A 22,926-nucleotide genomic window follows, 5' to 3' on the forward strand; every position below is an offset into this window, starting at 1 on the left:
GTCGAGTACGAAAACAGGAGCAGACGCAACAATATTCTCGTTTTTGGTGTCGAAGAAAGTGCCTCTGAAACAGACAGTGATTTGAGAAAAGTAGTCATGGAAGAGGTATTTCAGGACAAGTTCGGCATCGACGTAAAGACGATAGAAAGAATACATCGCCTAGGCAGGATTAAAGACGGAAAAAGGAGGCCGGTTGTCATGAGATTCTATGACTATAAGGAAAAGGAGCACGTGATGAAAAACTGCTACAAACTGAAGGGATCCTCCTACTCAGTCAGCAATGACTATGCACCAGAAACGGTGGAAATTCGAAAGAAGTTATGGGAAAGTGCTGCCTCGGAAAGAGCTAATGGGGTGAAGGTTTCACTGATCCATGAAAAACTGAAAATAAAAGACAAGTGGTACACTTGGGACCAAGCACGAGGACAACGTCGGGAGATAGTGCAAAGCAGGGACAAAGCTGCCCGAAAATTGCACTGCTTCTCTGCAACTACTGCTTCGGAGGGCGCTTCTAATTCTAAGCAGCACGCATAGCTACGTCTTCTTTTGTTGAATGCACGGAGTATTGCAAATAAGATCACAGAACTTGAATCTATATTACTCTCTCATAATCCACACGTAGTTATTATTACAGAGACGTGGTTGAATAGTTTAGTTCCCGATGACTGTGTTGTTCCTCCAGGGTATAAAATATTCCGATGGGATAGGGGCTCAAGAGGTGGGGGCGTAGCTGTAGCTGTGAAATCATCAAACAAAGCAGCATAGCCCATGGATAACTCGGGAAATAATACACTTAAAACGCAGAATAAAACGATTACGCAAAAATAAACAAAACCCAGCCCAGGTGTGCAATTTCCGTGCTCAACTAAAATTAGCGTTACGGCAATCTAAGGAAAAGTACTTTAACATAACGCTTCCTGGGTTCCTGAGATCTTCGCCACAAAAGTTTTGGATGCACTTAAGGGATAAAAAAGAAGAGATACACCAGATAAAAAGCGGATCTCAAATGATCACGGAAAAGACGCAAATAGCAGACTGCTTCAACGTATTCTTCCAGTCAGTATTTACAAAGACGAGAACAGAGCAAGGAAACAATGAGCGCAGTGAATTGGGCGCCTGCGCAATGCGCCCACTAGAAATCACTCAGGCTGGCATATTTCAGCAATTGCTTACGCTTGATGCCAAGAAAGCAAGCGGGCCAGACGGGATCCCAAGTGAATTTTTACGGCGATATGCTGAATGGGTGTCATTTTACTTAACTATAATCTTTAGAAAATCCTTGGAAACCAGTTCACTACCTCAAGATTGGCGTAGCGGTGTTGTGATTCCTGTTTTTAAATCCGGCAGTCGAAATCAAGTTAGCAACTATCGTCCCATATCGCTTACTTCTGTGACTTGTAAACTTATAGAGCATGCAGTAGCAAAGCATATCATTCTTTTCCTTTAAGCTAATAACTTTTTCTTTTCGTCACAACATGGATTTCGAAGCGGATTATCCACTACATCGCAACTCATTGAGACGGTTCATGATTTTTATCTAGCTTTGGATGCCTGCGAACAAATTGACGTCATCTGCATAGATTTCGCAAAGGCCTTTGATAAGGTACCGCATGGTAAATTGCTTTTTAAAATCCAGAACGCAGGTATTGCTCCAGACGTTGTGAACTGGATTGCAGCCTATTTGAGTGGTCGTGTACAATCCGTCCGGATTGAAAACATCATGTCTAATCCACTAGAAGTATTGTCTGGGGTTCCACAAGGGTCGGTATTGGGGCCGCTATTGTTCTTGATTTACATCAATGATATTTCCAGTGTTCTGGAATCACCTGTTAAAATGAAACTTTTTGCCGACGATTGTTTGCTTTATACAACTGTGGCAGATAAAACCGACCAAAGGAAAATTAATCGGTGCCTCCAAGGTTTACATGACTGGTGCATAAAATGGGGAATGGAAATAAATTATTCGAAATCGACATTTGCTCATATAACAAGAAAGAAAAATGTGCCTTCCTTTGACTATAAAATTGGTGATAACTCTTTGTTGAATGTACGTAGCTTTAGGTACTTAGGAGTGATCATTAATCACGACTTATGCTGGCGCCACCAAGTGGAGGAGGTCTGCTCTAGGGCTTACAGGAAACTGTTCTTCTTGAGAAAAAAGTTGCAGCATGCACCAACACATTTGAAGCTGACTGCGTACAAAACCTTTGTTCGCCCGGTTTTGGAGTACGCCTCCCCAGTTTGGAGCCCTCACCAACTCTACTTGCGAGATAAACTCGAAAAAATTCAGAGAACCGCGGTGCGTTTTGTTTGTTCGCGTTATCGGAGAGCCGATTCTGTAACACACATGTTGAAATGTTGTGACTTGGAACTGCTAGAAACACGACGAGAAAAACAACGAATGAAATTATTTTTCCAGATAACCAGAAATCAAATAAGAATAAACAAAGAAACATACATTCGACCCCCTTTCAAACACAGTGCGCGTTTAAACCACAGTGCTAGTGTACAGCCTTATAAAACACGCATTGATGGTTTTGAATACTCGTTCTTTCCTTCGTCTATTAATATATGGAATGGCCTTCCGGACTGCACTGTAACAGCACAAAATATTAACGAATTTGGTAGTCTATTAGAATTGTATTACAGGCAACGGGATAATTGAGACCTGATCATGCTTACTGTTATGCTGTGTATGTTTGTTCATCCTGCCAGTAACTTGTGTTTGACAATGATGTATAACGTTGTATTGTCAATGTTGAAATTTCAATTTTTATTTTTTCCTCTCCTGTAATGGCCCTCAAGTGAGGGCTACAGTCATCATCATCATCAGCCTAGTTACGCCCACTGCAGGGCAAAGGCCTCTCCCATACTTCTCCAACTGCCCCGGTCATGTACTAATTGTGGCCATGTTGTCCCTGCAAACGTCTTAATGTCATCTGCCCACCTAACTTTCTGCCGCCCCCTGCTACGCTTCCCTTCTCTTGGAATCCAGTCCGTAGCTCTTAGTGACCATCGGTTATCTTCCCTCCTCATTACATGTCCGGCCCATGCCCATTTCTTTTTCTTGATTTCAACTAAGATGTCGTTTACCCGCGTTTGTTGCCTCACCCAATCTGCTCTTTTCTTATCCCTTAACGTTACACCCATCATTCTTCTTTCCATAGCTCGTTGCGTCGTTCTCAATTTCAGCAGAACCCTTTTCGTAAGCCTCCAGGTTTCTGCCCCATATGTGAGTACTGGTAACACACAGCTGTTGTACACTTTCCTTTTGAGGGATAGTGGCAACCTACTGTTCATGATTTGAGAATGCCTGCCAAACGCACCCCAACCCATTCTTATTCTTCTGGTTATTTCAGTCTCATGATCCGGATCCGTGGTCACTACCTGCCCTAAGTAGATGTATTCCCTTACCACTTCCAGTGTTTCGCTACCTATCGTAAACTGCTGTTCTCTTCCGAGACTGTTAAACAGTACTTTAGTTTTCTGCAGATTAATTTTCAGACCCACCCTTCTGCTTTGTCTCTCCAGGTCAGTGAGCATGCATTGCAATTGGTCTCCTGAGTTACTAAGCAAGGCAATATCATCAGCGAATCGCAAGTTGCTAAGGTATTCTCCATCAACTGGCGGCTAGCTTCCCACGCTATGCGTGCCGCCATCGCACCTGGTTAAGCTTTTCCTAGACGCTAGAGCTATGCGTTGTCCGCGCAACCTTGAGCGATCGGAAAGCACGTTTCCCCCTCTTGGCCGGCGGAGAAGGGATGCTTCGTTCCGGCCGCGAAGCTCTCCACATCTCTGTAAGGTGCCTTGTGGATGTCTCGCGCTGAAGATGCCCTCTCGGTGAGCGCATATTTCACCCCTCATCTTTTAAGAGGTCCAATACATACGAGCATTTGTCTAGCAAACCAGATTTTTTTCAAGGGAATTTTCCACGTCTCAGTAATTTCTCTCGTCGTATTCGAGTGCTGATTGCCGTGTTATAGTTTGTTAACGAAGCTTTCCCTCAAGTCTAAATATTTTAAGGCAGTTTTCCTAGCCTCTAAAGCCGCTCGAGTTCGCTCTTCTCCTTGAGCGGCCATTTTTCCTAGAAAGTATGCCTTCCAACTACTCTGCCCTTAAACTGGCTCTCTCAACTACTGCACGCAGAGACAAAGCAACAGCGCGCGCATTAGATCCCATAGATGAGATGAATATTTACAATTAGTATTAGGGTTATAATTATATTCGAGTGCTGATTGCCGTGCTATCGTTTGCTAACGAAGCTTTCCCTCAAGTCTAAATATTTTAAGGCAGTTTTCCTAGCCTCTAAAGCCGCTCGAGTTCGCTCTTCTCCTTGAGCGGCCATTTTTCCTAGAAAGTATGCCTTCCAACTACTCGGAAAACCGACTATCGCGGACAACATGAGTCTCTTTCCACGTAAGTGTGATGCTCAGAGGAGGAGTTGTGGCGCTTGAAAGTAGCCTGGGGCCTGACGAACCAACCGACTGAGCTATCTTTCCGGGCAACATCGAAGGGTCACGAGTTCAAATCACCTGTTATGTTCCGTTTTTTTTTTTTCCGCCCCTTTTTCTTTCTCTTTTTTTTTCTTTCTTTTAATGTCTTTTCCTTTATTTTATCACTGTACGGGAACCCTCCTAAAAAAAAAAAAAAGAAAATAGATATATATCTTCAAATATGTAAGGCCTCACATGTGCAGGTCATAAATACGAGGTTCTCTAGCCGAGTGCCATCCATGCGGTATAACCGAGCTCAGATTGGTCCACCTTGACTGACCAAGTAGGGCACCACTGTAGGTTAAATGAGGCGTACAACTCCTGCGGGACCCGCCGTGGTTGCTCAGTGGTTATGGTGTTAGACTGCTGAGCACGAGGTCGCGGGATCGGACCCCGACCACGGCGGCCGCATTTCGATGGGGGCGAAATGCGAAAACACCCGTGTACTTAGAATTAAGTGCACGTTAAAGAACCCCAGGTGGTCGAAATTTTCGGAGTCCTCCACTACGGCGTGCATAATCAGAAAGTGGTTTTGTCACGTAAAACCCCATAAATTAATTTTTAATTTAACTCCTACGGGGACGGTAGAGTATCCGTCTCCAGTGCAAGAGGACCGTGATTCAAATCCCGGTGCCGCGCTATTCTCCACCGGAAAATACAAAAAAAAAAAAAAACCGTGTGTTGAGAAAATTGCACAAACAGGCCTGGAGTGCGGCCTGATCCCGGTGACCAGAACCGGTAACGCACTCTCTCACCAGAGCAGGATTGGCCACCCTGGTGCAGTACTTGGCCACAACCTCCTATATGAATACAACAATCGAGGGCTACAGTATCCCTAAATAAATAAATAAATATTAACGATTTGCCTGATAACATGTCCACACAAACTTGTTTATACGCTGACGACTGTGTTATGAATTGAAAAATAACTAATGCCTGTGATATAACTACGCTGCAATCATATTTAAAAGTACACCGAAACGATTTTGACGATTTTGTACAAACGTACTGAGTCGTTAGAGTAGGTCCTTCTGATCATTAATTGACGCATCTAAGTGCTCCGCGTAAAGCGTGCAATTTATTATAAGGTTTTAAAAATGTACGTCGCTGCCGATCGCAGCATACTGCTCGGCAGAATTTTCAGCCGCCCCTATCCATATGACGTAAATCACCCAATCGACGTCATTAGGGCAAGCTATCCGATTGGCTGCCCAGGGTGCGTCATCGACAATTTTTCCACCTTTATGGTGAACAAATGACGTTCGTAATAGTTGGAATGTTAGTTTGTTTCTATAAAAAATGTAACAGAAAGAGAATGCACAAGAACAATTTCTCACTACACGTAAGTACTTCCGGCACACAGCAAGCGTCGTCTGCTTGTGTTACAGCGTGCTGCGTCTTGACGAGAGCTCCGCGGTCAGTGTCGGTTTGTCTTTTCGTGAGCGCCATGAATCGCCTTTGTTGCGTTGTGGGCTGCAAGCGTAGCGACGGGGAATATGTCAAGCTGCGACATCGTGTCCCTCTGCAAGGCAGCAGTCGAGCGCAGTGGCTGCAGCGCATGTGACTGTCGCTATCCGATCGTGCGACAGAATTTGCGCGTTCGCGGCCGTCCCTTTACACCGGAGGATTACTGCCACAATAGCATTTCGCGACTCTGGTATTCGGGTAAACACAAGCGAGGGGACAGGGCCTGGCCACTTGATCTTGCCGTTTCAAGGGATGAGCAGAAACGCAAACGTGAATGATCTGCACGGTGCAGCCACCTGGTGGCATAGAGCTCAACCAAACACAGTAGCAGTAACGAAGTGTATTCTCCTTTGATGCTGGTGCGACTTTTTCGCGGGAGCGTAATCGTTAACCTGCTATTTTTGTACATGTTTAAAATGTTTTACACTTGGTTAGAGCCATGTTAGCTCTTTATTTGGTTGGTTAAGCTCTGCGCGAACAGGTGGATGGACCGTGCAGACCTATCAAGCCGCTCACGTACGTCTACGCTAAAGTTGCTTAATCAGCTTGAGTTTATACCTCCACCCATCCATCGAAAGGCCGATCCCCCCTGTGGTTACCGGAATACCATACACGTTCGGTGCTGCGACAGAATGCTCGCAACGCACGCTGCTTCGATAGCTCTCGCTTGGGGTCGAATGCCGAGCAGATGGCAGAAAGTTTGGAGAGGCTTCGCGCAATCGCTCCTAGAGAACCGGAAGTAGACGACACGATGTGCCATCATGACGCAGAGCCAATCAAGGCGGAGCTTAGACCCGATCACTCGGCGAACGAGTTGAGGAGAAAACGCATGGCTCTGGAGGAGGGTAACTTGTAATCGTCTGTAGCTCTCTTAATATGAGACGCTTCGTACAAATAGTGGTACGAATGATTGACTTTAGCTGTACCCTACGCGTCTGCAAAATTTGTCCGAACCGTTTCAGGGGCCCTTTAAATAACATATCCAATTGGGGCCTCACTTGGTGCACGAAGCTTAACATTAATAAAGGCAAATCTATGCGGATTTCTCGTTCGAACTCAACATGTCCTGTCTACACCCTCAATGACTGCGCCCTTCAATCTGTTACATGCTACCTTTATCTTTGCATTCATATAAGTAGCGATCTTTCTTGCAAGCAGCATGAACAATATCTAATGTCTAAAGCTCACCGCTGCTTAGGATACTTGAAGAGAACTTTTCGCCTTCACCTGTTTGATTAAAACGACTGTTCTAGCAACTTGCGTCCACTCCCAACTAGAATATGCCTCGTCCGTTTGGGATCCTCATCAAGTCTAAATAATTGACGAAATGTAGTCAGTACGAAATCGCTCTGTTTGTTGCTTCCTAGCTAACTACCATCGCACTGCTATTGTTGCATCAATGAATATTGGCCTTCAAATCCCATTATTAGCTGTTCGCGGGAAGGAACGACGCGTTTCCCTTTCTCATGAAATCTACTACCACAACACATCTCTTCCCTCCCTTTGCATCCAATCAACACCTTATTATTCAGTTTGTCATGATTTAGTATACAGAAGAATGCTTGGCTTAGAACTATTTCGCCTTTGTCGAAGGTAAAGCATCGTAAGGAAGAAGGGAGCTGCAGTACAAGACAAATATTGCATCGGCACTCAATATAATTTGGCAGCATTGCTCCAAATATTAAATGTCGGACCGAAGTCCCCATATTCGTTTAATTTTTAAGTTACCGGTGTATGTGGCGTTCTTGCAATCCATGCTACAAACTTTCTCTAATTGGCATCTGTCATCTTCGCTATTGTCCCATATTATGTTGAGGGGAGTTCTCTTTTAAAATTCTTTCTTGTCTTAATTTTTCCTATCCATTTATCGGTAACAGATAAATGTTGCATCCGAATGGCGTTCGCTCTTTCGCAAATATATTGAGAAACATAATGCAAAGAAGGGGCAAGGCGTGCAGACACGGACACAAGAGAAGAGAAGCGGAAAACGTTGCCACTTGTCCATATTTCGTCCACTTGCATTCTCTTGTGTCCGTGTCTGCACGCCTTACCCCTTCTTTGCATTATGATTCCTTACCAACTAGCTCAGCTTTCTGTCGTTCTAAGTTACTGAGAAAGCCAGATCCTGGTGCGATTACAATTCCTTGGGAACGGGGTCCACTTCGAGTTATGTATCTGACCTGTTTCTTACCAGAACTTGGGTCACTGGGTCAGTGCCCATGCGTGGTCAGTTTATCAGAATGGGAATGTGCCACCCTTGAAGGCGTCTTTGAAATCGGTCCGGTGCTGGATGCAATTGAACCCTCGCTATAAAAGTCCATCACAGGCAACACCCGACGCCTTATCAAGCGACGCCGCCAGATGCCACAGCGGGTCGACGGAAGCGCGAGAGAGGGGCGCGACCACTTAACGTGCATCGTCAAGTTATTTAATAAACACTTGGCCCGGCGACGTACGACAACTCTGCGTCTGTCTCCTTACTCATCTAATTATAATCACCAGAAAATAATAATTTGTATCATAACATGTGAAACATACCACCACCGCTCATCATCCGTTATAAAAAAGTATATGTGATCACATTAACGTCGCTAATCATCTCCAGAGGAGCGATGAACCTCCAGCTTTCCTTCTGTAGCTGCTGTATGAACTACGTACATGCGAACAACGTGGAGAGTGAGCGTGTTGCCAGCCTAACGCCAGGTCCTTACCTTTTCGTTTTTGGCCGTGGAAAGAAAGTCGTCCACCGACCAATACTTGTCACTGATCACCAAGCGGACACCACAGCATATGAACTTGAAGTTGAAGGAAAAGGACAGGTAAATGTTGAGGTATTCGCAAGCCAGACAGACGTCGTCCGCGCTGTACAGGCCGGTAACTCTGTGAATGAATAACCGATTCAGACATGACAGGCCAGTTATTACACTTACATGTTTGGCTCTTCTCAGGGTCATATGGTGATAACAGTGTTGTTTTGTCACTAATTCGGGAAATATTAACTCCTGGCCGCGCGGCGTGCTGATTCTCTGAGGCCAAATTTACATGGCTGTGCTAATGAACAGAAGCACATGATAGAGGAGCTGATATTAACACGTATTCTAAATTTCATCGTTTGCGAAGCTATCGCTGTACATACAAATCCGCCATGTGGCAGTGCTCACTCAGTGAGCCACATACTCGCATCTAGAGAGTTGAACGATAGCTTTCATGTGCTTTGTTCGCTTTAACGCTAAGCTTTAGCAGCTATGTGCCTTCTAGTGCCGCTTGTTGACCGATCTATGATGGACATTGGACAACCTTTTTGAACGCAACACGACGAAAAATCAAAGTAACAATAGCGCGTACTTTGCTAGAATATAGCCGAATAAACAAAGTTTATGTGGGCTCTCATTTCAATATTACATGAAGATTTTTATGACTGGTGTTTTGGGCGTGCGATATATATTCATAATATATTCGTAATCATTTCATAATATATTTCATAAATATTTGATACAGAGGGGCCGCAAACATACAAGCGCGTTATTTTCTTTTATATCTGTGTACAATGACGCATTTAACAAACAGATGTTTAGGGTTATTCTTTGTCGAAGCTATTATGGTAATCTGTTCTATAATACATATATTCGGGAATACTTTTCACAGGTGTGTTAGGGCAAAGATCGGTATTCCCCTTTGTGAAAATATTTAATTACACAATCTATTCTTTTACGGAATACAACATTTTAGAGTACTACTATTTTGGTGGAATAAACAAATTGTATTGCAGTGGTGTTTGCAATAAAGTGTGTGTTAGGCGTTCCATGTGCCACGGCATAATTATAGCGAGAGCCACAACAGTTATTTGGCGTTAAAAAGAACAAATTGCCTCTGTTTACGTCTCCCTCCTAAAGGCTTACACCAAACCACGCTATGCTTCCTTCTACGGTGTAAGAAGACAAAAACGGCGTTATGAGTTCCGTTCTAAATATTTTACCTTTCTTCATTACTTCAAAGATCACATCAAATTTTGGAAAAACTTCACCAAGCTGAACGTGACAAGCAGGCTTGCTCGCACATTTCTCGGCTAAACAAATCCTTGTCTAATTATTTAACGAGGGAATAAAATATTGCAGTGCTACACGCGAAGTGCACTCCAAGAATATCGATTTGCAATTCGCATTTACATAGAGTATCTGGCAGAATAAAAACCTTAGCTTTGACAGAAAACTTCATTTCTTATCCTTTTATTTTTGTCTCATTTCCGCATAGAAAACGGAAGGGACCCAGATAAAAGTGAAGGTTTGCTTCACTTGAAAGTTGTCCGGACCCTCTGTTGTAAGGCAAGCAAGAAGAATGATGAATGCATCATTAAACAAGCTGAATATATACACTGAAACACAGTGCAATAATGTGTTGCTATACAAGCAAGCAAGGTTTCACGCATTGTAAAACCAGCATCTGGTTGCATACAAGAAGTTCAAATTATATACAACATAATCAAAAAGACACGAAAGAAAGGACTGCGTTTACATTTAGTCATGTACTTAGACGTACATTAATTTTATGCAGTTTAACAAAAATGTACACTTATATTTCAAAAAAGATCGCACGGGGTACTCTTTTTAACAATTTCCACATCTGGTTTATTTTCGTATACCTAGTTTGGTAGTTTACAGATTGTCTACCTTAGCATTTTATTGCCTATTGTGGAACTGGTAATTGCTGGCACATGCAAATACTGTTTGCCTTGACAAACGAGAAATGAAAAATAAAAATAGCATGAATTGATAATAAGCGAAGTAATATTTTTGCAACGAAGACGGTCACATCAAGACAGGATGGGCTCCTGCAATGCTCTTTTGTATCTCGTCGCCATATTGGCTGGATGAATCGAGACAAGCTTGTCAGATGGGGTACCAATAGGAGCATTCGTTGACTATAGTGCGTTAATAAACAATGCCTTCGCGTGTTTTTGTTGTTAAAGGCCGCCTCACCAAGCCACATATCAAATATTTGTTATACCCTGGAAGTGCCCTCCAAGGAGTTTTCTACTAAAATATTGTTTTTGAAATTAGTTCATTAACAGCAGAGATGGAAATGTTTAAAGCGCCGCAAACCCATGATTTCAGGACGCGAGCGTCATCGCCAACACAGACACTCTGTCCACTCGCCCCGCCTAGCCTCCGAAAGTGAAATTCCTTCCCTGCGTTCTCCAATAGCAGAGCCGGAGAACCGCGTGACGAGTACGTCATGGTCCCTGCCTTCTTTCTTTCTCCCTCTTTCCCTCTCTAGCGTTTTAGCCGAGTTGCGCGCTTACGGTGACGGTATCGCGCGCGAGCTGTTGCATTTCTATCGTTTCCGATCTTATGCGCTCTGCACGGGAACACCCGATTAGCGGTATAAGTCAGTGCCACAATCACCAGTGCTGCGGCAGACGCGAGAAGATGAAAGCGCGTGATTGCGGCGCTGGAACACGGTAGTTTGACATGGTTTCGTTCTGTAGGGGCGCGACGGCGCGACGAGGGAACAAGCAGGCGAAACGCATGTACATCTCTCTAGCTACGGTATTATTATTATTATTATTATTATTATTATTATTATTATTATTATTATTATTATTACTATTATTGGATATGGAAATATACAAACTCGCAAAGGAAACAGGGAGGGAGCAAGCTGACAACTGCCACTAATAGGGCACAACGCCTGCCTTCTCTGTCGGGAGGAGGGAATGAAAAGAGGAGGAGAGGAAAATAGGAAAGAAAATAGGAAATAGAGAAATGACAGAGACACGAACAAAAGAAAGTAGGAACAGGGAAGAACTGTATATAAACAAAGACCACGTGGGCTTTCGTTTCGTATTAATTATCACTCCCCTAAACGTTAATTCTTCTACTGAAGCAACAGATTGAACAAGTGAGGGATGTTGCCTTGAATGAGTGAAGTCGCAGCACTGCATTGCGCGTGTACGCGCACTCGTGCAATTGGTGCTCCGGCTGAAAGCGCGCGGCACCCGCGAGGAGAAGCGCATATGGCGTCTGACATGACAGTTGCGCTCTTTACTCTGCATGTAGGGATGCCATACTTGGCAGACACTATCGCATTGCCTGCATTGCTGTTGGCAGCTAAATACTGCCAGACCTGATGAGGGGCCCTTTAAGGAGTAACACTCATAGGTGCTAAATACGAACCCTCGCAACACCTGGTAAACTGGTATCGCAAAGCTATGCCTCGTTTTTGAGGAGCTGTGCAGTGATAGAGCACATGGAAATTCAGGCTATAATAATTTGTATAACTTTGTCAACCGGTAAATTTTGCAGAATGAGTGAATTTTGGCACCATTGGTCACCAGGATTCAAGAAAAGGCAAATTCTAGCTTACTAAACTTATGCACGGCGTGCCAGCTAACTTTAACCAGATTTTAAAATATATATATGCACTCTAAGACGATGCGCCCAAATGCATGTTGCTCATAATTGTATGGGCTAAGCCACACGATCTTCTTTTTGCATTCTGCTTAAGTGCATAATTAGTCAAGATTAATTAACCAACTTCTGAAGCAACGAAGTTAAGCAAGCATTCTCACTAGAAAGTTGTAGAGCGGTTTCCAAAACGTTGGAATAAATAGTTCATATCTTTCTATCTATTAAGCATTACTTTTTCCCCGCTTAGTGCAGTTGCCCGTGAACTACAAAAATTAAAAAAGAAAACGCGACATGCTGGCTTCAGCGTCGTGATTGCAGCGTTCCCAAACATTCCTCGCACAAACGATCAGTGCATTTAGTCGGGTGTGCAGCCGCTTAAAAGGCAACGCGGCAACCATTATCGCATTATAGCGGCTGCTGGTGTCATTCGCACAGCCCACGCCTGCGTCGCTGCCTTGTCGCGGCAGCACACCCTGCTAAATGCTATGTTCGTTTGCACGCGGAACGCCTGGGAGCACTGCGATCACGGAGCACAAGTGGACACGTGAAATTCTATTTTTTGTTGGTATTTCACGGGCATCTGCAGCAAGCCGAAAATAACCAATACTTTATAGATAGAAAGTTATAAACTGTTTAATCGGACATTTTGCAAACCGTTCTACCATATTCTAATTGGAATTTTTGGCCTAACTTTGTTACCTCAGATGACTGTTTATTAATCTCAACTAATTGTAGAATTAAGAAGAATACAAAACCTAGCGTGACTTACTACATACAATAGTAAGGAACCTGCATTTGGTCGCGTCGTCTTAAGAATGCATCGACATATTTTTAAATTCTGGCTAAAATTACCTGGGACGACTTGTATAGGCAAAGATCCTACACTAACACATCAAAAATCCAATAGAACCAAGTGCAACGTGTGATTTTCAATGCGTAAGCATTTTTATGCCTACACAACGAGGAACAACGTCCATCCGTTCGTCCGTCACGTTGGACAATCGCATTCAAGATACGGCCCGCAGCAGCGAGTGAATTGACGCTGGTGCTGTCTCTCGGCTTCAACGTTTGATAAGCGGCGAAATCTCAGCGCGCCCGAAGCTATCAGCACTCTCTGCACTGCCCCTTTTGCATATCCCTTTCAAGATAGGGGCCGGCGCAGTCGCACTTTACTCAGCCACTGCTGGAGTACGTTTGGCCAAGGTTGATCATGGTTCGACGCGGATCGATAAAACGCAAAAGAGCGATAACGGCTTATTATGATGGGAACGTCATCAGCGCACCCGCGCCGCCACCTTGCCTCATCAATTCCCCTTGCGTAGCCACCCACAGCAGCTCGTGTCGTTTACAGTAGTCGGATCAAGTTTCATAACATTGATAAAGACACCGGGCTACGTGGAGGTGAGCAAGTGGCCCAATGCTTACGCCTATTTAGACAAATCCCAGAGGAGTTTCTGAGTAATCTTTTTGTTAATTGGAGTGCCATGTTCAATTAGAAGATGGACTTCGCGGGAGACTTACGCTACTTTATCAAGGTTGGCTTGCAGAACTGCCGTCGGTGCGCACGCGACTAGTGTATAATCTCAAGTTGAAATCACACCCGTGTATGGGCGTCTCCACAACTTGGCAGCCAAGAATTTGGAAAAAAAAAACCCAGTAGCAGATTCGCTCAAAAGGCGGAACATCATTTGCGATAACAAATTAGTGGACATTTATATGAATTAAGGATAGTAGGTTTATCGGCCGTATAAACTCGTATACATAGGCCTACTAACTAAATTAACAAGCATGTTGTCACGCGCGCACAAGCCAACGTCAACTTATCTCACTCGGTGACAGCGGAAACTCGCTGTCAAAACGCTGCAGTGAGGCAAAGCGGCAGCAACTGCGAGCGAATATACCTTCGTGCAGCCGCTCGTACCAACGCCAAGTACGCCAGGAAAACACAGCGCAGCGCGGAGACACAGCGGCCCGGCAGGGGGCGCACGGCCGGGGCAGTAAGCGTCCCCTATTCCACCCTCCCCCTGAAGTTTTGCGCGCGACTGAAGGCGGCGCGCTTCCTCTCCGCTTTCCGCCGTTGCGTGCGCGAGATTGAGCTGCGATCGCCGGCTTACTCTCGCGCGCTTTCACCCGCACATATAGCATACGGCCCGTAGCGAGTAACGATTTTATCGCCCTTGGGCTTTACACGGAACCTTACGGCGACGCCAGAAATACGCCTGTGGTGCCCCTATAATTGCTATCGGAATAAAAATTCCAGCGGTAAAGCAATCGCGTTCCATGCGCTGATGCACGCACACACAACAGTGACTCTTCATGCGAGGTCACTTTCTCGTGCCCACTGCTGTACAGCGAGAGCTTCGCCTCGATCGCCGACGCCCACGGCGAGGCCACAACCGGCTCCTACGCGCGGCACACAAGTAGACGACTCCATGTTTTCTTTCTGCGGTTAGTTTTGCAGCAGGCTGTGTCGTCCCATCTTCCGGCTGACGGAAGTCCGCAATCAAGAGAAAGTGTTTGATTGCATAGCACGTTGCATTTAAGGTCAAGCTTCTCCCGTACGCCAAGGAGCGCGGAAAGCGAACAGCTGACCCCAACAGCAGTGTCGACGACAACTGCGTACTTTGGTGGCTGAAGTTGAAAGAGGAGCACGCCGAAGCGAACAAACCGAGGCAGGCGTTCTTTCGGAAAGCATGCGAGCTCCCGGAACTCGTATTCAGAAAAATTAGGCCGAATGGCCAGTTCCCCCATGTAAGGGCCTCCCATTTTCAACATTACGATAAAATAGTGTGGTTTTTATAAGAATCTATAGGGCATATGGATTTCGCATTGAGAGAGGCCTTCTTCCATTTTGAAGTCATATTTTCGATACGTAATGCAGGTTATGATAGCAGCAAAATTTCGCATACGTAAAGCAATGACAAAAGGATTAAATTTACAGGGGTCTCCTTTGAGTTATACTTACTCCATTCCGCAGACTTTTCGAAGAAATCGCTCCTCTGTGACTTGAACGATCTTGGATTGACCGGTGGTTCCAGAGGTGGACGCCATGACGAGGACGCGTCCTGGACACCTTCTGACCTCTTGGTAATCCTCTTCCTTATATGTGCCCAAGTTGGAAATTGAAATGAATCCAGGCACGTCCTCGACAGAAAAATGTGCCTGAAAAATACAAAGTTTGTGTTAGGTACATTACCCCTTCACTAACGAACTAGCCTATTGTCTCATATTGGATAAATGCCCTCTTCATCCGTATGTTATAAACAACAAAGGGGTATTTGTTCAGGCTAAAGAAGCCCAAATGCAGTGGCAACTACGTTAGCTTTCTTGCTTGAAATAGACATGAAATGCGTTGCCTGACACGTTTTACGCCCTGGTCACATCGGGAAGTGTATATAGAAAACTTCCCAACACTAAGCGACCATTTTTTTCCTGTTAAAGTGACGGCCTGATGTGGCCGTATTCACAGGGCGCATGATAAACAGGCCGCGCTGCTGACAAGCAGCGCGGCCTGCTTATAGACCTTTCCAGCGGGTGAGGAGGAAATGGCACGCGGCGAGCCTTTCCTCCTTTCTTGCTTGTGCAATCCCGCACGGCGCTGCTTGAAGGTATTGCTTAGGTCACAGAGAAAGGAATATAACAAGAGCGGACACTCGGCAAAAATTGGAAACAGGAAATGCGTCACGCTATAGTATTAACGCCGACCGTTTGCTGCCGCTAGCATCGAAAAAAAAAAGAATGTGAAATGAGGTTAACAGAAATTGTCTAATTCTTTTTATTTTTTCGCGGCAAAAGTAAATATATCTGCGTATAATTTAAATTAAACCTTGCGGCTTACTTCCGTTGCCTAGCGACACGCGAATCCGCGAATTACGAGCCAGATGCTTGCGTCATTCGTCAGACACACCGCCGAGGCGAGAGAGTCCGGCCGCGCGTCTGAGCGTTGGACTGTTCGGGCACCCGTCTGGCTGGTTTGGTGGCCTCTCGGCGAATTTTTGCGTTCCTTCGGAACTTCGACATGGCACCACTGCACTATTCCACTACGGCAAGGTGAGAAACTTTGTTCGAGAGTCTCCGACGCACTTTAAGCAATTAGGCTTACTGCCCGGCACCTAGGCTAGACTTGTGACGCAGTTAACAAAAAACAGCGTGGCCCTCGTGGCGCAGTTAATTTGAATTATTGAATCTTACTGGGGGAGGTTTGCGACGCTTTCTATGAGCCCCTATATTATTTTAACTCATTTCGGTAATTTTTGGGCACGCTATTCCCACAGGGTGCTGTAACGCAGTTTCGCGTGTACTGAACTTTACTGCGACAAGTTTTGGCGTTTTCTCTGACCGCCAGAACTATTGTAACTAATTTTATTACTTTTTGGGGTACCTTTTGAGCGCAGTGGGCGGCCCTGGCGCTGTGACGCGGTTAGCGAAAAGCAGCTCGGCCGTGGTGCGCAGTTTCGCATTTTAATGCACTGACAAGTTCATGGCGCTTTCTCTGACGCCCAACATTGTTGAAAATTATTTTCGGTACTTTCGTTACTTATCAGGCCCGCTCGCCGTGTCTGTCGTGACGCAGCGAAAAGCAGCTCGGCCGTGGTGACAAAGTTTGGCGCGTACTAAATCTTACTGCGACAAGTATGTGGCAATATTTATGTCCCCGCAACAATTTAAGCCTTCTTTCGGTACTCAGGCTTGTCTAAAACGCGACGAGCAATTGTCAAGTGATAACACGCGAGTGTGTTGCTTGCGCCGGCAGAACGCGCAAGAGATAAGCCAAGGAGCTCAAACGCCAGGAACTAGTAACTCGAAAATTTTGTCTTCTGAACGGCACCCACGCATTTGAGTGCGAGTAGAAGGAATTCTGCGAGCGTCCAGCACGGTCTGGTTGAGAGCCTATGTTGTGGCCACCTCTGTCTTCGTAGCGTACTATTCCGTCTGTTGTAGCCAAGTTCGCGAAACGCGCCGTAGCACGCGCATTCGTGCTATTAAAGTGCAGGAAATAAGTACTGGGAAGAGGGGAATGCTTGGAATTAGAATGTATTTGTGGCATGCACGGTATTGTATCGGATGAGTCGGGTATTTTCTGCACCGTGTGTACAAATACGAACTGCTTTTGTTTGTAATGCCACCTATTCACCACTTTTGCACATTTCGCCTCTACACGCATTATTCTTACCTGTTACTACCAAAATAACACTTGCTTGTAATTTTTTCAGCTGACGTCGTCTGGTGGAGCTTCCTGCAGAAACTGCTGCTGCTTACCTGGTGCCACTACGTTGGATGAATGCACAAAAAGCCCGCAACGAGCATTTATAAAGAATAAAATAATCATTTTCTCATTTCACAAGGTGCCTTGCGTCTTTATGAAGTTGCACGTGGCAGATCTACGATGGAGGCTTTTGACCATCGTTCACAATCAATATTACGTAATAATAAAATGATTTCGCGCGAATACCGCGCGCGATTGAGCTGTAAAAGCAAAAAAAAAAAAAAAAGCCAACGGAGCCGGCGTGACGCGTACCAGCTAGTGTTCAAAACGCGCGCGCACAAAACCGAAACCGGAAGTGTACTTCAGGTATTAACGCCGACGGCTTGGTGCGCTGCAGTCAATTGGGCCGCTGGGCTCTATGGGAGTGTCCGCTCTGGTTGTTTTCCTTTCTCTATGCTTAGATCTTGGATTGTAGTGGGAAGTGAACACGAACACAGAAAGGAGAAGACAGGACGAGCGCTCGTCCTGTCTGCTCCTTTGTGTGTCCGTGTTCACTTCGCGCTACAATCGAAGATCGCGTTACCGTACCAACTCGCCCAACTTTCTATCCTTTTGTATTGCTTAGAGTTACTGCATATGCTACCACACCACTTTTGGTAGCAAATACCGTAACTCCAACATTGCTGTCGCGTGCTGCGGAACGATTTCGAGATGTTTGAGATCGTACTTTGTGAAAGTAACGCAATTTTCGTTCATATAAGGTCGTCAGGGAAGCCTTTTGGTGCATCGTTAACTACAGTACGCGGAAATATGTCTTGGGGCGCAAACATGTGACGCGCATTATGAGCCGCGGTGTGTGTATGTGTGTGAACTATTTTGCATATATCGCTTTTATTTCAACGAAGAGAACCGGTGTCTCAGCATTGCCATCATGAAATGGCAAATCTGTTGACTATCTGATTGCTTGGCGCAAGGACTAAAACTTAAGAGCGCATGCTCGTGTACGACCAACCTAAGGCAACCACGAGACACCTGAGTGGCAGACGCGCTATCGAATATTACTGATACACCAGCATCGTTCACATGCATTTCAAGTCTATCAGGCTTGAAATCACTATATGTCTACGTTAGCCTCCTCAATGAGGCCGATGTCGCTGCAGAACACAGCGATCATTGCGGTTGCTGAACCAGCATGATAAATATATAGCTATGTGCTTCGGTATTTCCTTTTTGCCCTGTAAAGCCATAATATATGAGAAGGATCGCACAAAGAGAATGCGATGGCTATTCTTGAGGACAAAATTTACTTAATACGTGTGAATGCGTTATAGATAACGCAACGAACACAATCGCAAAAAAATAATAAGTTATCCACATTCTCGAAAAAGGAGAAAATGGGCTAACGCCGCAATACGACCTGACATAGTCACGCTGTACAATGTTTACAGTTATACAAGCCTTGATGCCGTCTGCTTGGACCATGCACTATATAGAAGATATCTGTCGAAGATATATACGATATCTGTCGAAGAGGTCGAAGATATGTGTGTAATCCAGCACCTACCACTGCTTAAGACGCTCGCGCAGTTCGCGTAAACGGTGCTTTGCTTAATTCACACTGTAAGGTGGGCTGTTATTACTAACGAAAACTATTTTGTTCATGGGTGGAAACCTCATCCACCTAACCAAGTAGTCACGCAGTGTAATCTACAGCTAACAGTTTGAACGCTTGTCAAACTACAACAGCGCAGCTCCTATCCTATAGCAGAATGGTACCCAGGCCGTTACGATCGTCGTGTATGTTTCATTGGTCATAAACCGCAGTTTAGAACTAAAGAATACTGATATGAGGTCACATTAGTGAATGGAACATTCAGAAATATACAATTGATCTCCGAGGCTGATTGGAGGCTGACATCGCGCTGCGTGCTCCGTCCGCCTCAACACCCACAGAAACTCCGGCCATGCCGACCTCAACCACTTCAGGACGTCTCACAGTACCGTTTACCACGTACAAGACAAACGCCCTACGAAATAGACCGCACGAGCGCGAAAACAAACGCCAGTAACTGCGCCGAGCGTATACCTGCCATGCAAAACGGAGCGCTCAGCCTAGCCAGCGTGCCGACTGCCCATAGATGGTGCCACTGCGTGGCAGCATGGTGGCGCCCATGAAAAACGGTCTATAGCCTCTTAAGCGGGTGCGAACAAATTGTTGGACTACCCTTTATAAGACATCCATTAAACCGAAGAGCATATGTTTACATAAGGCATAAAGGAGATCACTCTACAAAAAGTTGAGCCTGCTTCACTCGGTAATGTAAATGCCCTGTCAACTTTCTCACCTTTAGAACTTTTGACGAATGATGTTCTAAAAACAATCTGGTGCAATATTTCGTAATCTTAAAACCACTATACTACAGCGAAAACTGTATATGACTGACTTTCCGTAGCTTTATTTTGGTGTCCGAGAACAGAAACGGACTTAGCGATTTTTGACGATGGCGAGCTTGAAATTCACCTCCTCCGGTGCACTACATCGGCAGGCTTGGATTGACGCCTGACACCGGCCAAAGATGCCGAGAGCGAGTAGGGCTATACTAATCCAGGTACAACCAAATTAGGAAGGCCCACTAAGCTTCAACAAAGACACTCCCTCACCAGAACAGGAATTGGCCTCCGTGGTACAGTATTCAGCCACTACCTCCCAAATGACTCCTTCAATAAACCCATGGCCCTCAGTCCCCAGCAGCTTCGGAGTACCTGAACAAGGCGGCGCCCAGACTTGTAACGCAGCAGAGGATGCTAACAATATCTGGGTCCGGACAGGCCGCCAATGGAAACTGACCCTGTGAACCTTTCATTACCGAACTCTGTCGAGTGAGGCTAGCTTAGCAAGACTCTTTCAGGAACAATCAGTCATAGTTTGGGATTTAATTGGCCTTAGTGCGATGAAAAGAACTGGTGAGGCTTATACATTGCTGAATAACGGCAATGTCCTCTGCTATAGAGGCCTGCCAGATAAGTAGCAATACGGGGTAGGATTCCTAATCCATATAGATATAGCTGGCAATATTGACGCATTCTGCATCATTAATGAGAGGCTCGCTGTAGTCGTAATCAAACTTATTAGGAGCTATAGATGAAAGGACTAAAGGCAGAGTTCATCTGCCTTTAGTCCTTTCAACCCATGCAATGTGTGTCTGAATAAACAAACAAACAAACAAACAAACAAACAAACAAACAAACTAGCCTACGCTTGAACGTTCAGTCATGATGATGAGAAAGTAGATCAGTTTCATAAAGATGTTGAATCAGCGATGAGAAAAGTGCAAAGACAGTATAATGTAGAGATGGGCGACTTCAATCTTCAATGCAAAAGTGGGGTAAAAAGCAGGCTGGTGAGCAAGCAATTGGCAACTACGGCGTCGGCTCTAGGAACGCTAGAGGAGAGATGCTGGTAGAATTCGCAGAAAGGAATAAGCTTCGAATAATGAACACCGTTTTCAGGAAAGCAGCGTAGCAACAGAAAGTAGACCTGAAAACACCCTAATGGTGAAACAAAAAATGAAATTGACTTCATACTTTCTGCAGATTCCAGCATAGTGCAGGATGTAGAAGTGATAGTTAGGGTAAAGTGCAGTGGTGATTGGGTACTGAGGGCTACGATCCACCTCAATTTGAAGAGAGGAAGAGTAAAATTGGTGAGGAAGAAACAGGGTCGTTTTAGAAGTAGTAAGGGTAAAACCAGACAATTTCTGGTTGGTACTTGCAAACAACTATAGATGAATATTACATAGCGATAATGAATGAAACCGTAACTAGGCCGTCTTCAGAGACAGCAACTGAAGTGGGAGGCAAGGCACCATGGCAACCAGTAGGCAAGCTCTCCCAAGTAACAAACAACCTGATAAAGAAACGACAAAGAATGAAAGTGTCCAACTCAAGAGATAAGATAGAATTCGCGGAACTGTCAAAACTTATCAACAAGGCGAAAATAAGTGATATTCGAAACTATAACGCGAATAAGACTGATGAAGCGATAAAAAATGAATGCAGCTTGAAATCAGTGAGAAAGAAACTTGGCATAGGATAACCCAAGATGTATGCACTGAAAGATAAGCAGGGTAATATCATCAGTTATTTAGAAGATATAGTAGAAGAAGCGGAAGAATCCAGTACTAACCTGTACAGTACCCAGACGAGTCAGGATAACTCCTTTAGAAACAGTAATGAACAGGATACAGAAACTCCTCCTATAACTAGCGATGAGGTCAGAAGGGCCTTTCAAGATAGGAAACGAGGACGAGTGGCAGGAGAAGATGGAATGGAGGAGGCATAATGCTTGGAAAACTGGCTGCTTTTTATACGAAGAGTCTATCGGCTGCAACGGTCCCAGAAAACTGGAAGAATGGAAATATAATACTAATCCACAAAAAGGGAGACATTAAAGAATTCGAAAATTCTAGTCCCATTAGCTTACTCCCAGTAATATATAAAATATTTAGCAAAATAATCTCGAATAGAGTAAGGGAAACACTGGACTTTAGTCAACCAAGGAAACAGGCTGGCTTCAGGAAGGGATACTCTACATGGGTCACATCCATGTCATTAATCAGGTTATCGAGAAATCCGCTGAATACGATGAGCAACTCTACATGGCTTTCACAGATTACAAAAAGGCATTTGATTCAGTAGAGATACCAGTAATCATAGAGGCATTACGCAATCAAGGAGTACATAACGCTTACGCAAATACCTTGGAAAATATCTACAGCGCTTCTACAGCTACCTTAATTCTACACAACAAAAGCAGGAAGATACCCATAAAGAAAGGGATCAGACAGAGAGACACAACCTCTCCAATGCTATTCACTGCGTGCTTGGAAGAAATATTCAAACTACTAAACTGGGAAGGCTTAGGAGTAAGTACTGACGGCGAATACCTCAGCAACGTTCGATTTGCCGATGACATTGTTCTATTCAGCAACAATGCAGACGATTTACAACAAATGGTTGAGGAGCTTAACAGAGAGAGTGTAAGAATGGGGTTGAAAATTAATATGTGGAAGACAAAGATAATGATGAATAGTCGGGCAAGGGAACAAGAGTTCAAGATCGCCAGTCAGCCTCTAGAGTCTGTGAAGGCGTATGTTTACCGAGGTCAATAAATCGCAGGGAAGCCTAATCATGAGAAGAAAATTCATAGAACAATAAAAATGGGTTGGATCGCACACCACAGTCATTGTCAGCTCCTGACTGGAAGCCTATTATTATCATTGAAAAGGAAGGTGTACAGTCAGTGCATTTTACCAGTGCTGACATATGGGAGAGAGAATTGGAGGCTGAGAAA

At 44.7% G+C, this 22,926-nt stretch overlaps 1 protein-coding gene across 1 annotated transcript in view; it reads right to left on the reverse strand.

Annotated features, from left to right (window-relative positions):
- LOC126526315 (uncharacterized) overlaps positions 1 to 22,926 on the reverse strand; it is a 99,501-nt gene that overhangs the window by 16,568 nt on the left and 60,007 nt on the right. Inside the window, exons 6-7 of the mRNA XM_050174217.3 lie at positions 15,333 to 15,529; positions 8,672 to 8,840 (exon numbers count right to left, since the gene is read on the reverse strand). Of these exons, the coding sequence (XP_050030174.2) occupies positions 8,672 to 8,840; positions 15,333 to 15,529 (366 nt within the window). The remainder of the gene's footprint in view (positions 1 to 8,671; positions 8,841 to 15,332; positions 15,530 to 22,926) is intronic.

This window comes from Dermacentor andersoni, chromosome 8, assembly GCF_023375885.2.
Source record: "Dermacentor andersoni chromosome 8, qqDerAnde1_hic_scaffold, whole genome shotgun sequence".
NCBI lineage: Eukaryota > Metazoa > Arthropoda > Arachnida > Ixodida > Ixodidae > Dermacentor > Dermacentor andersoni.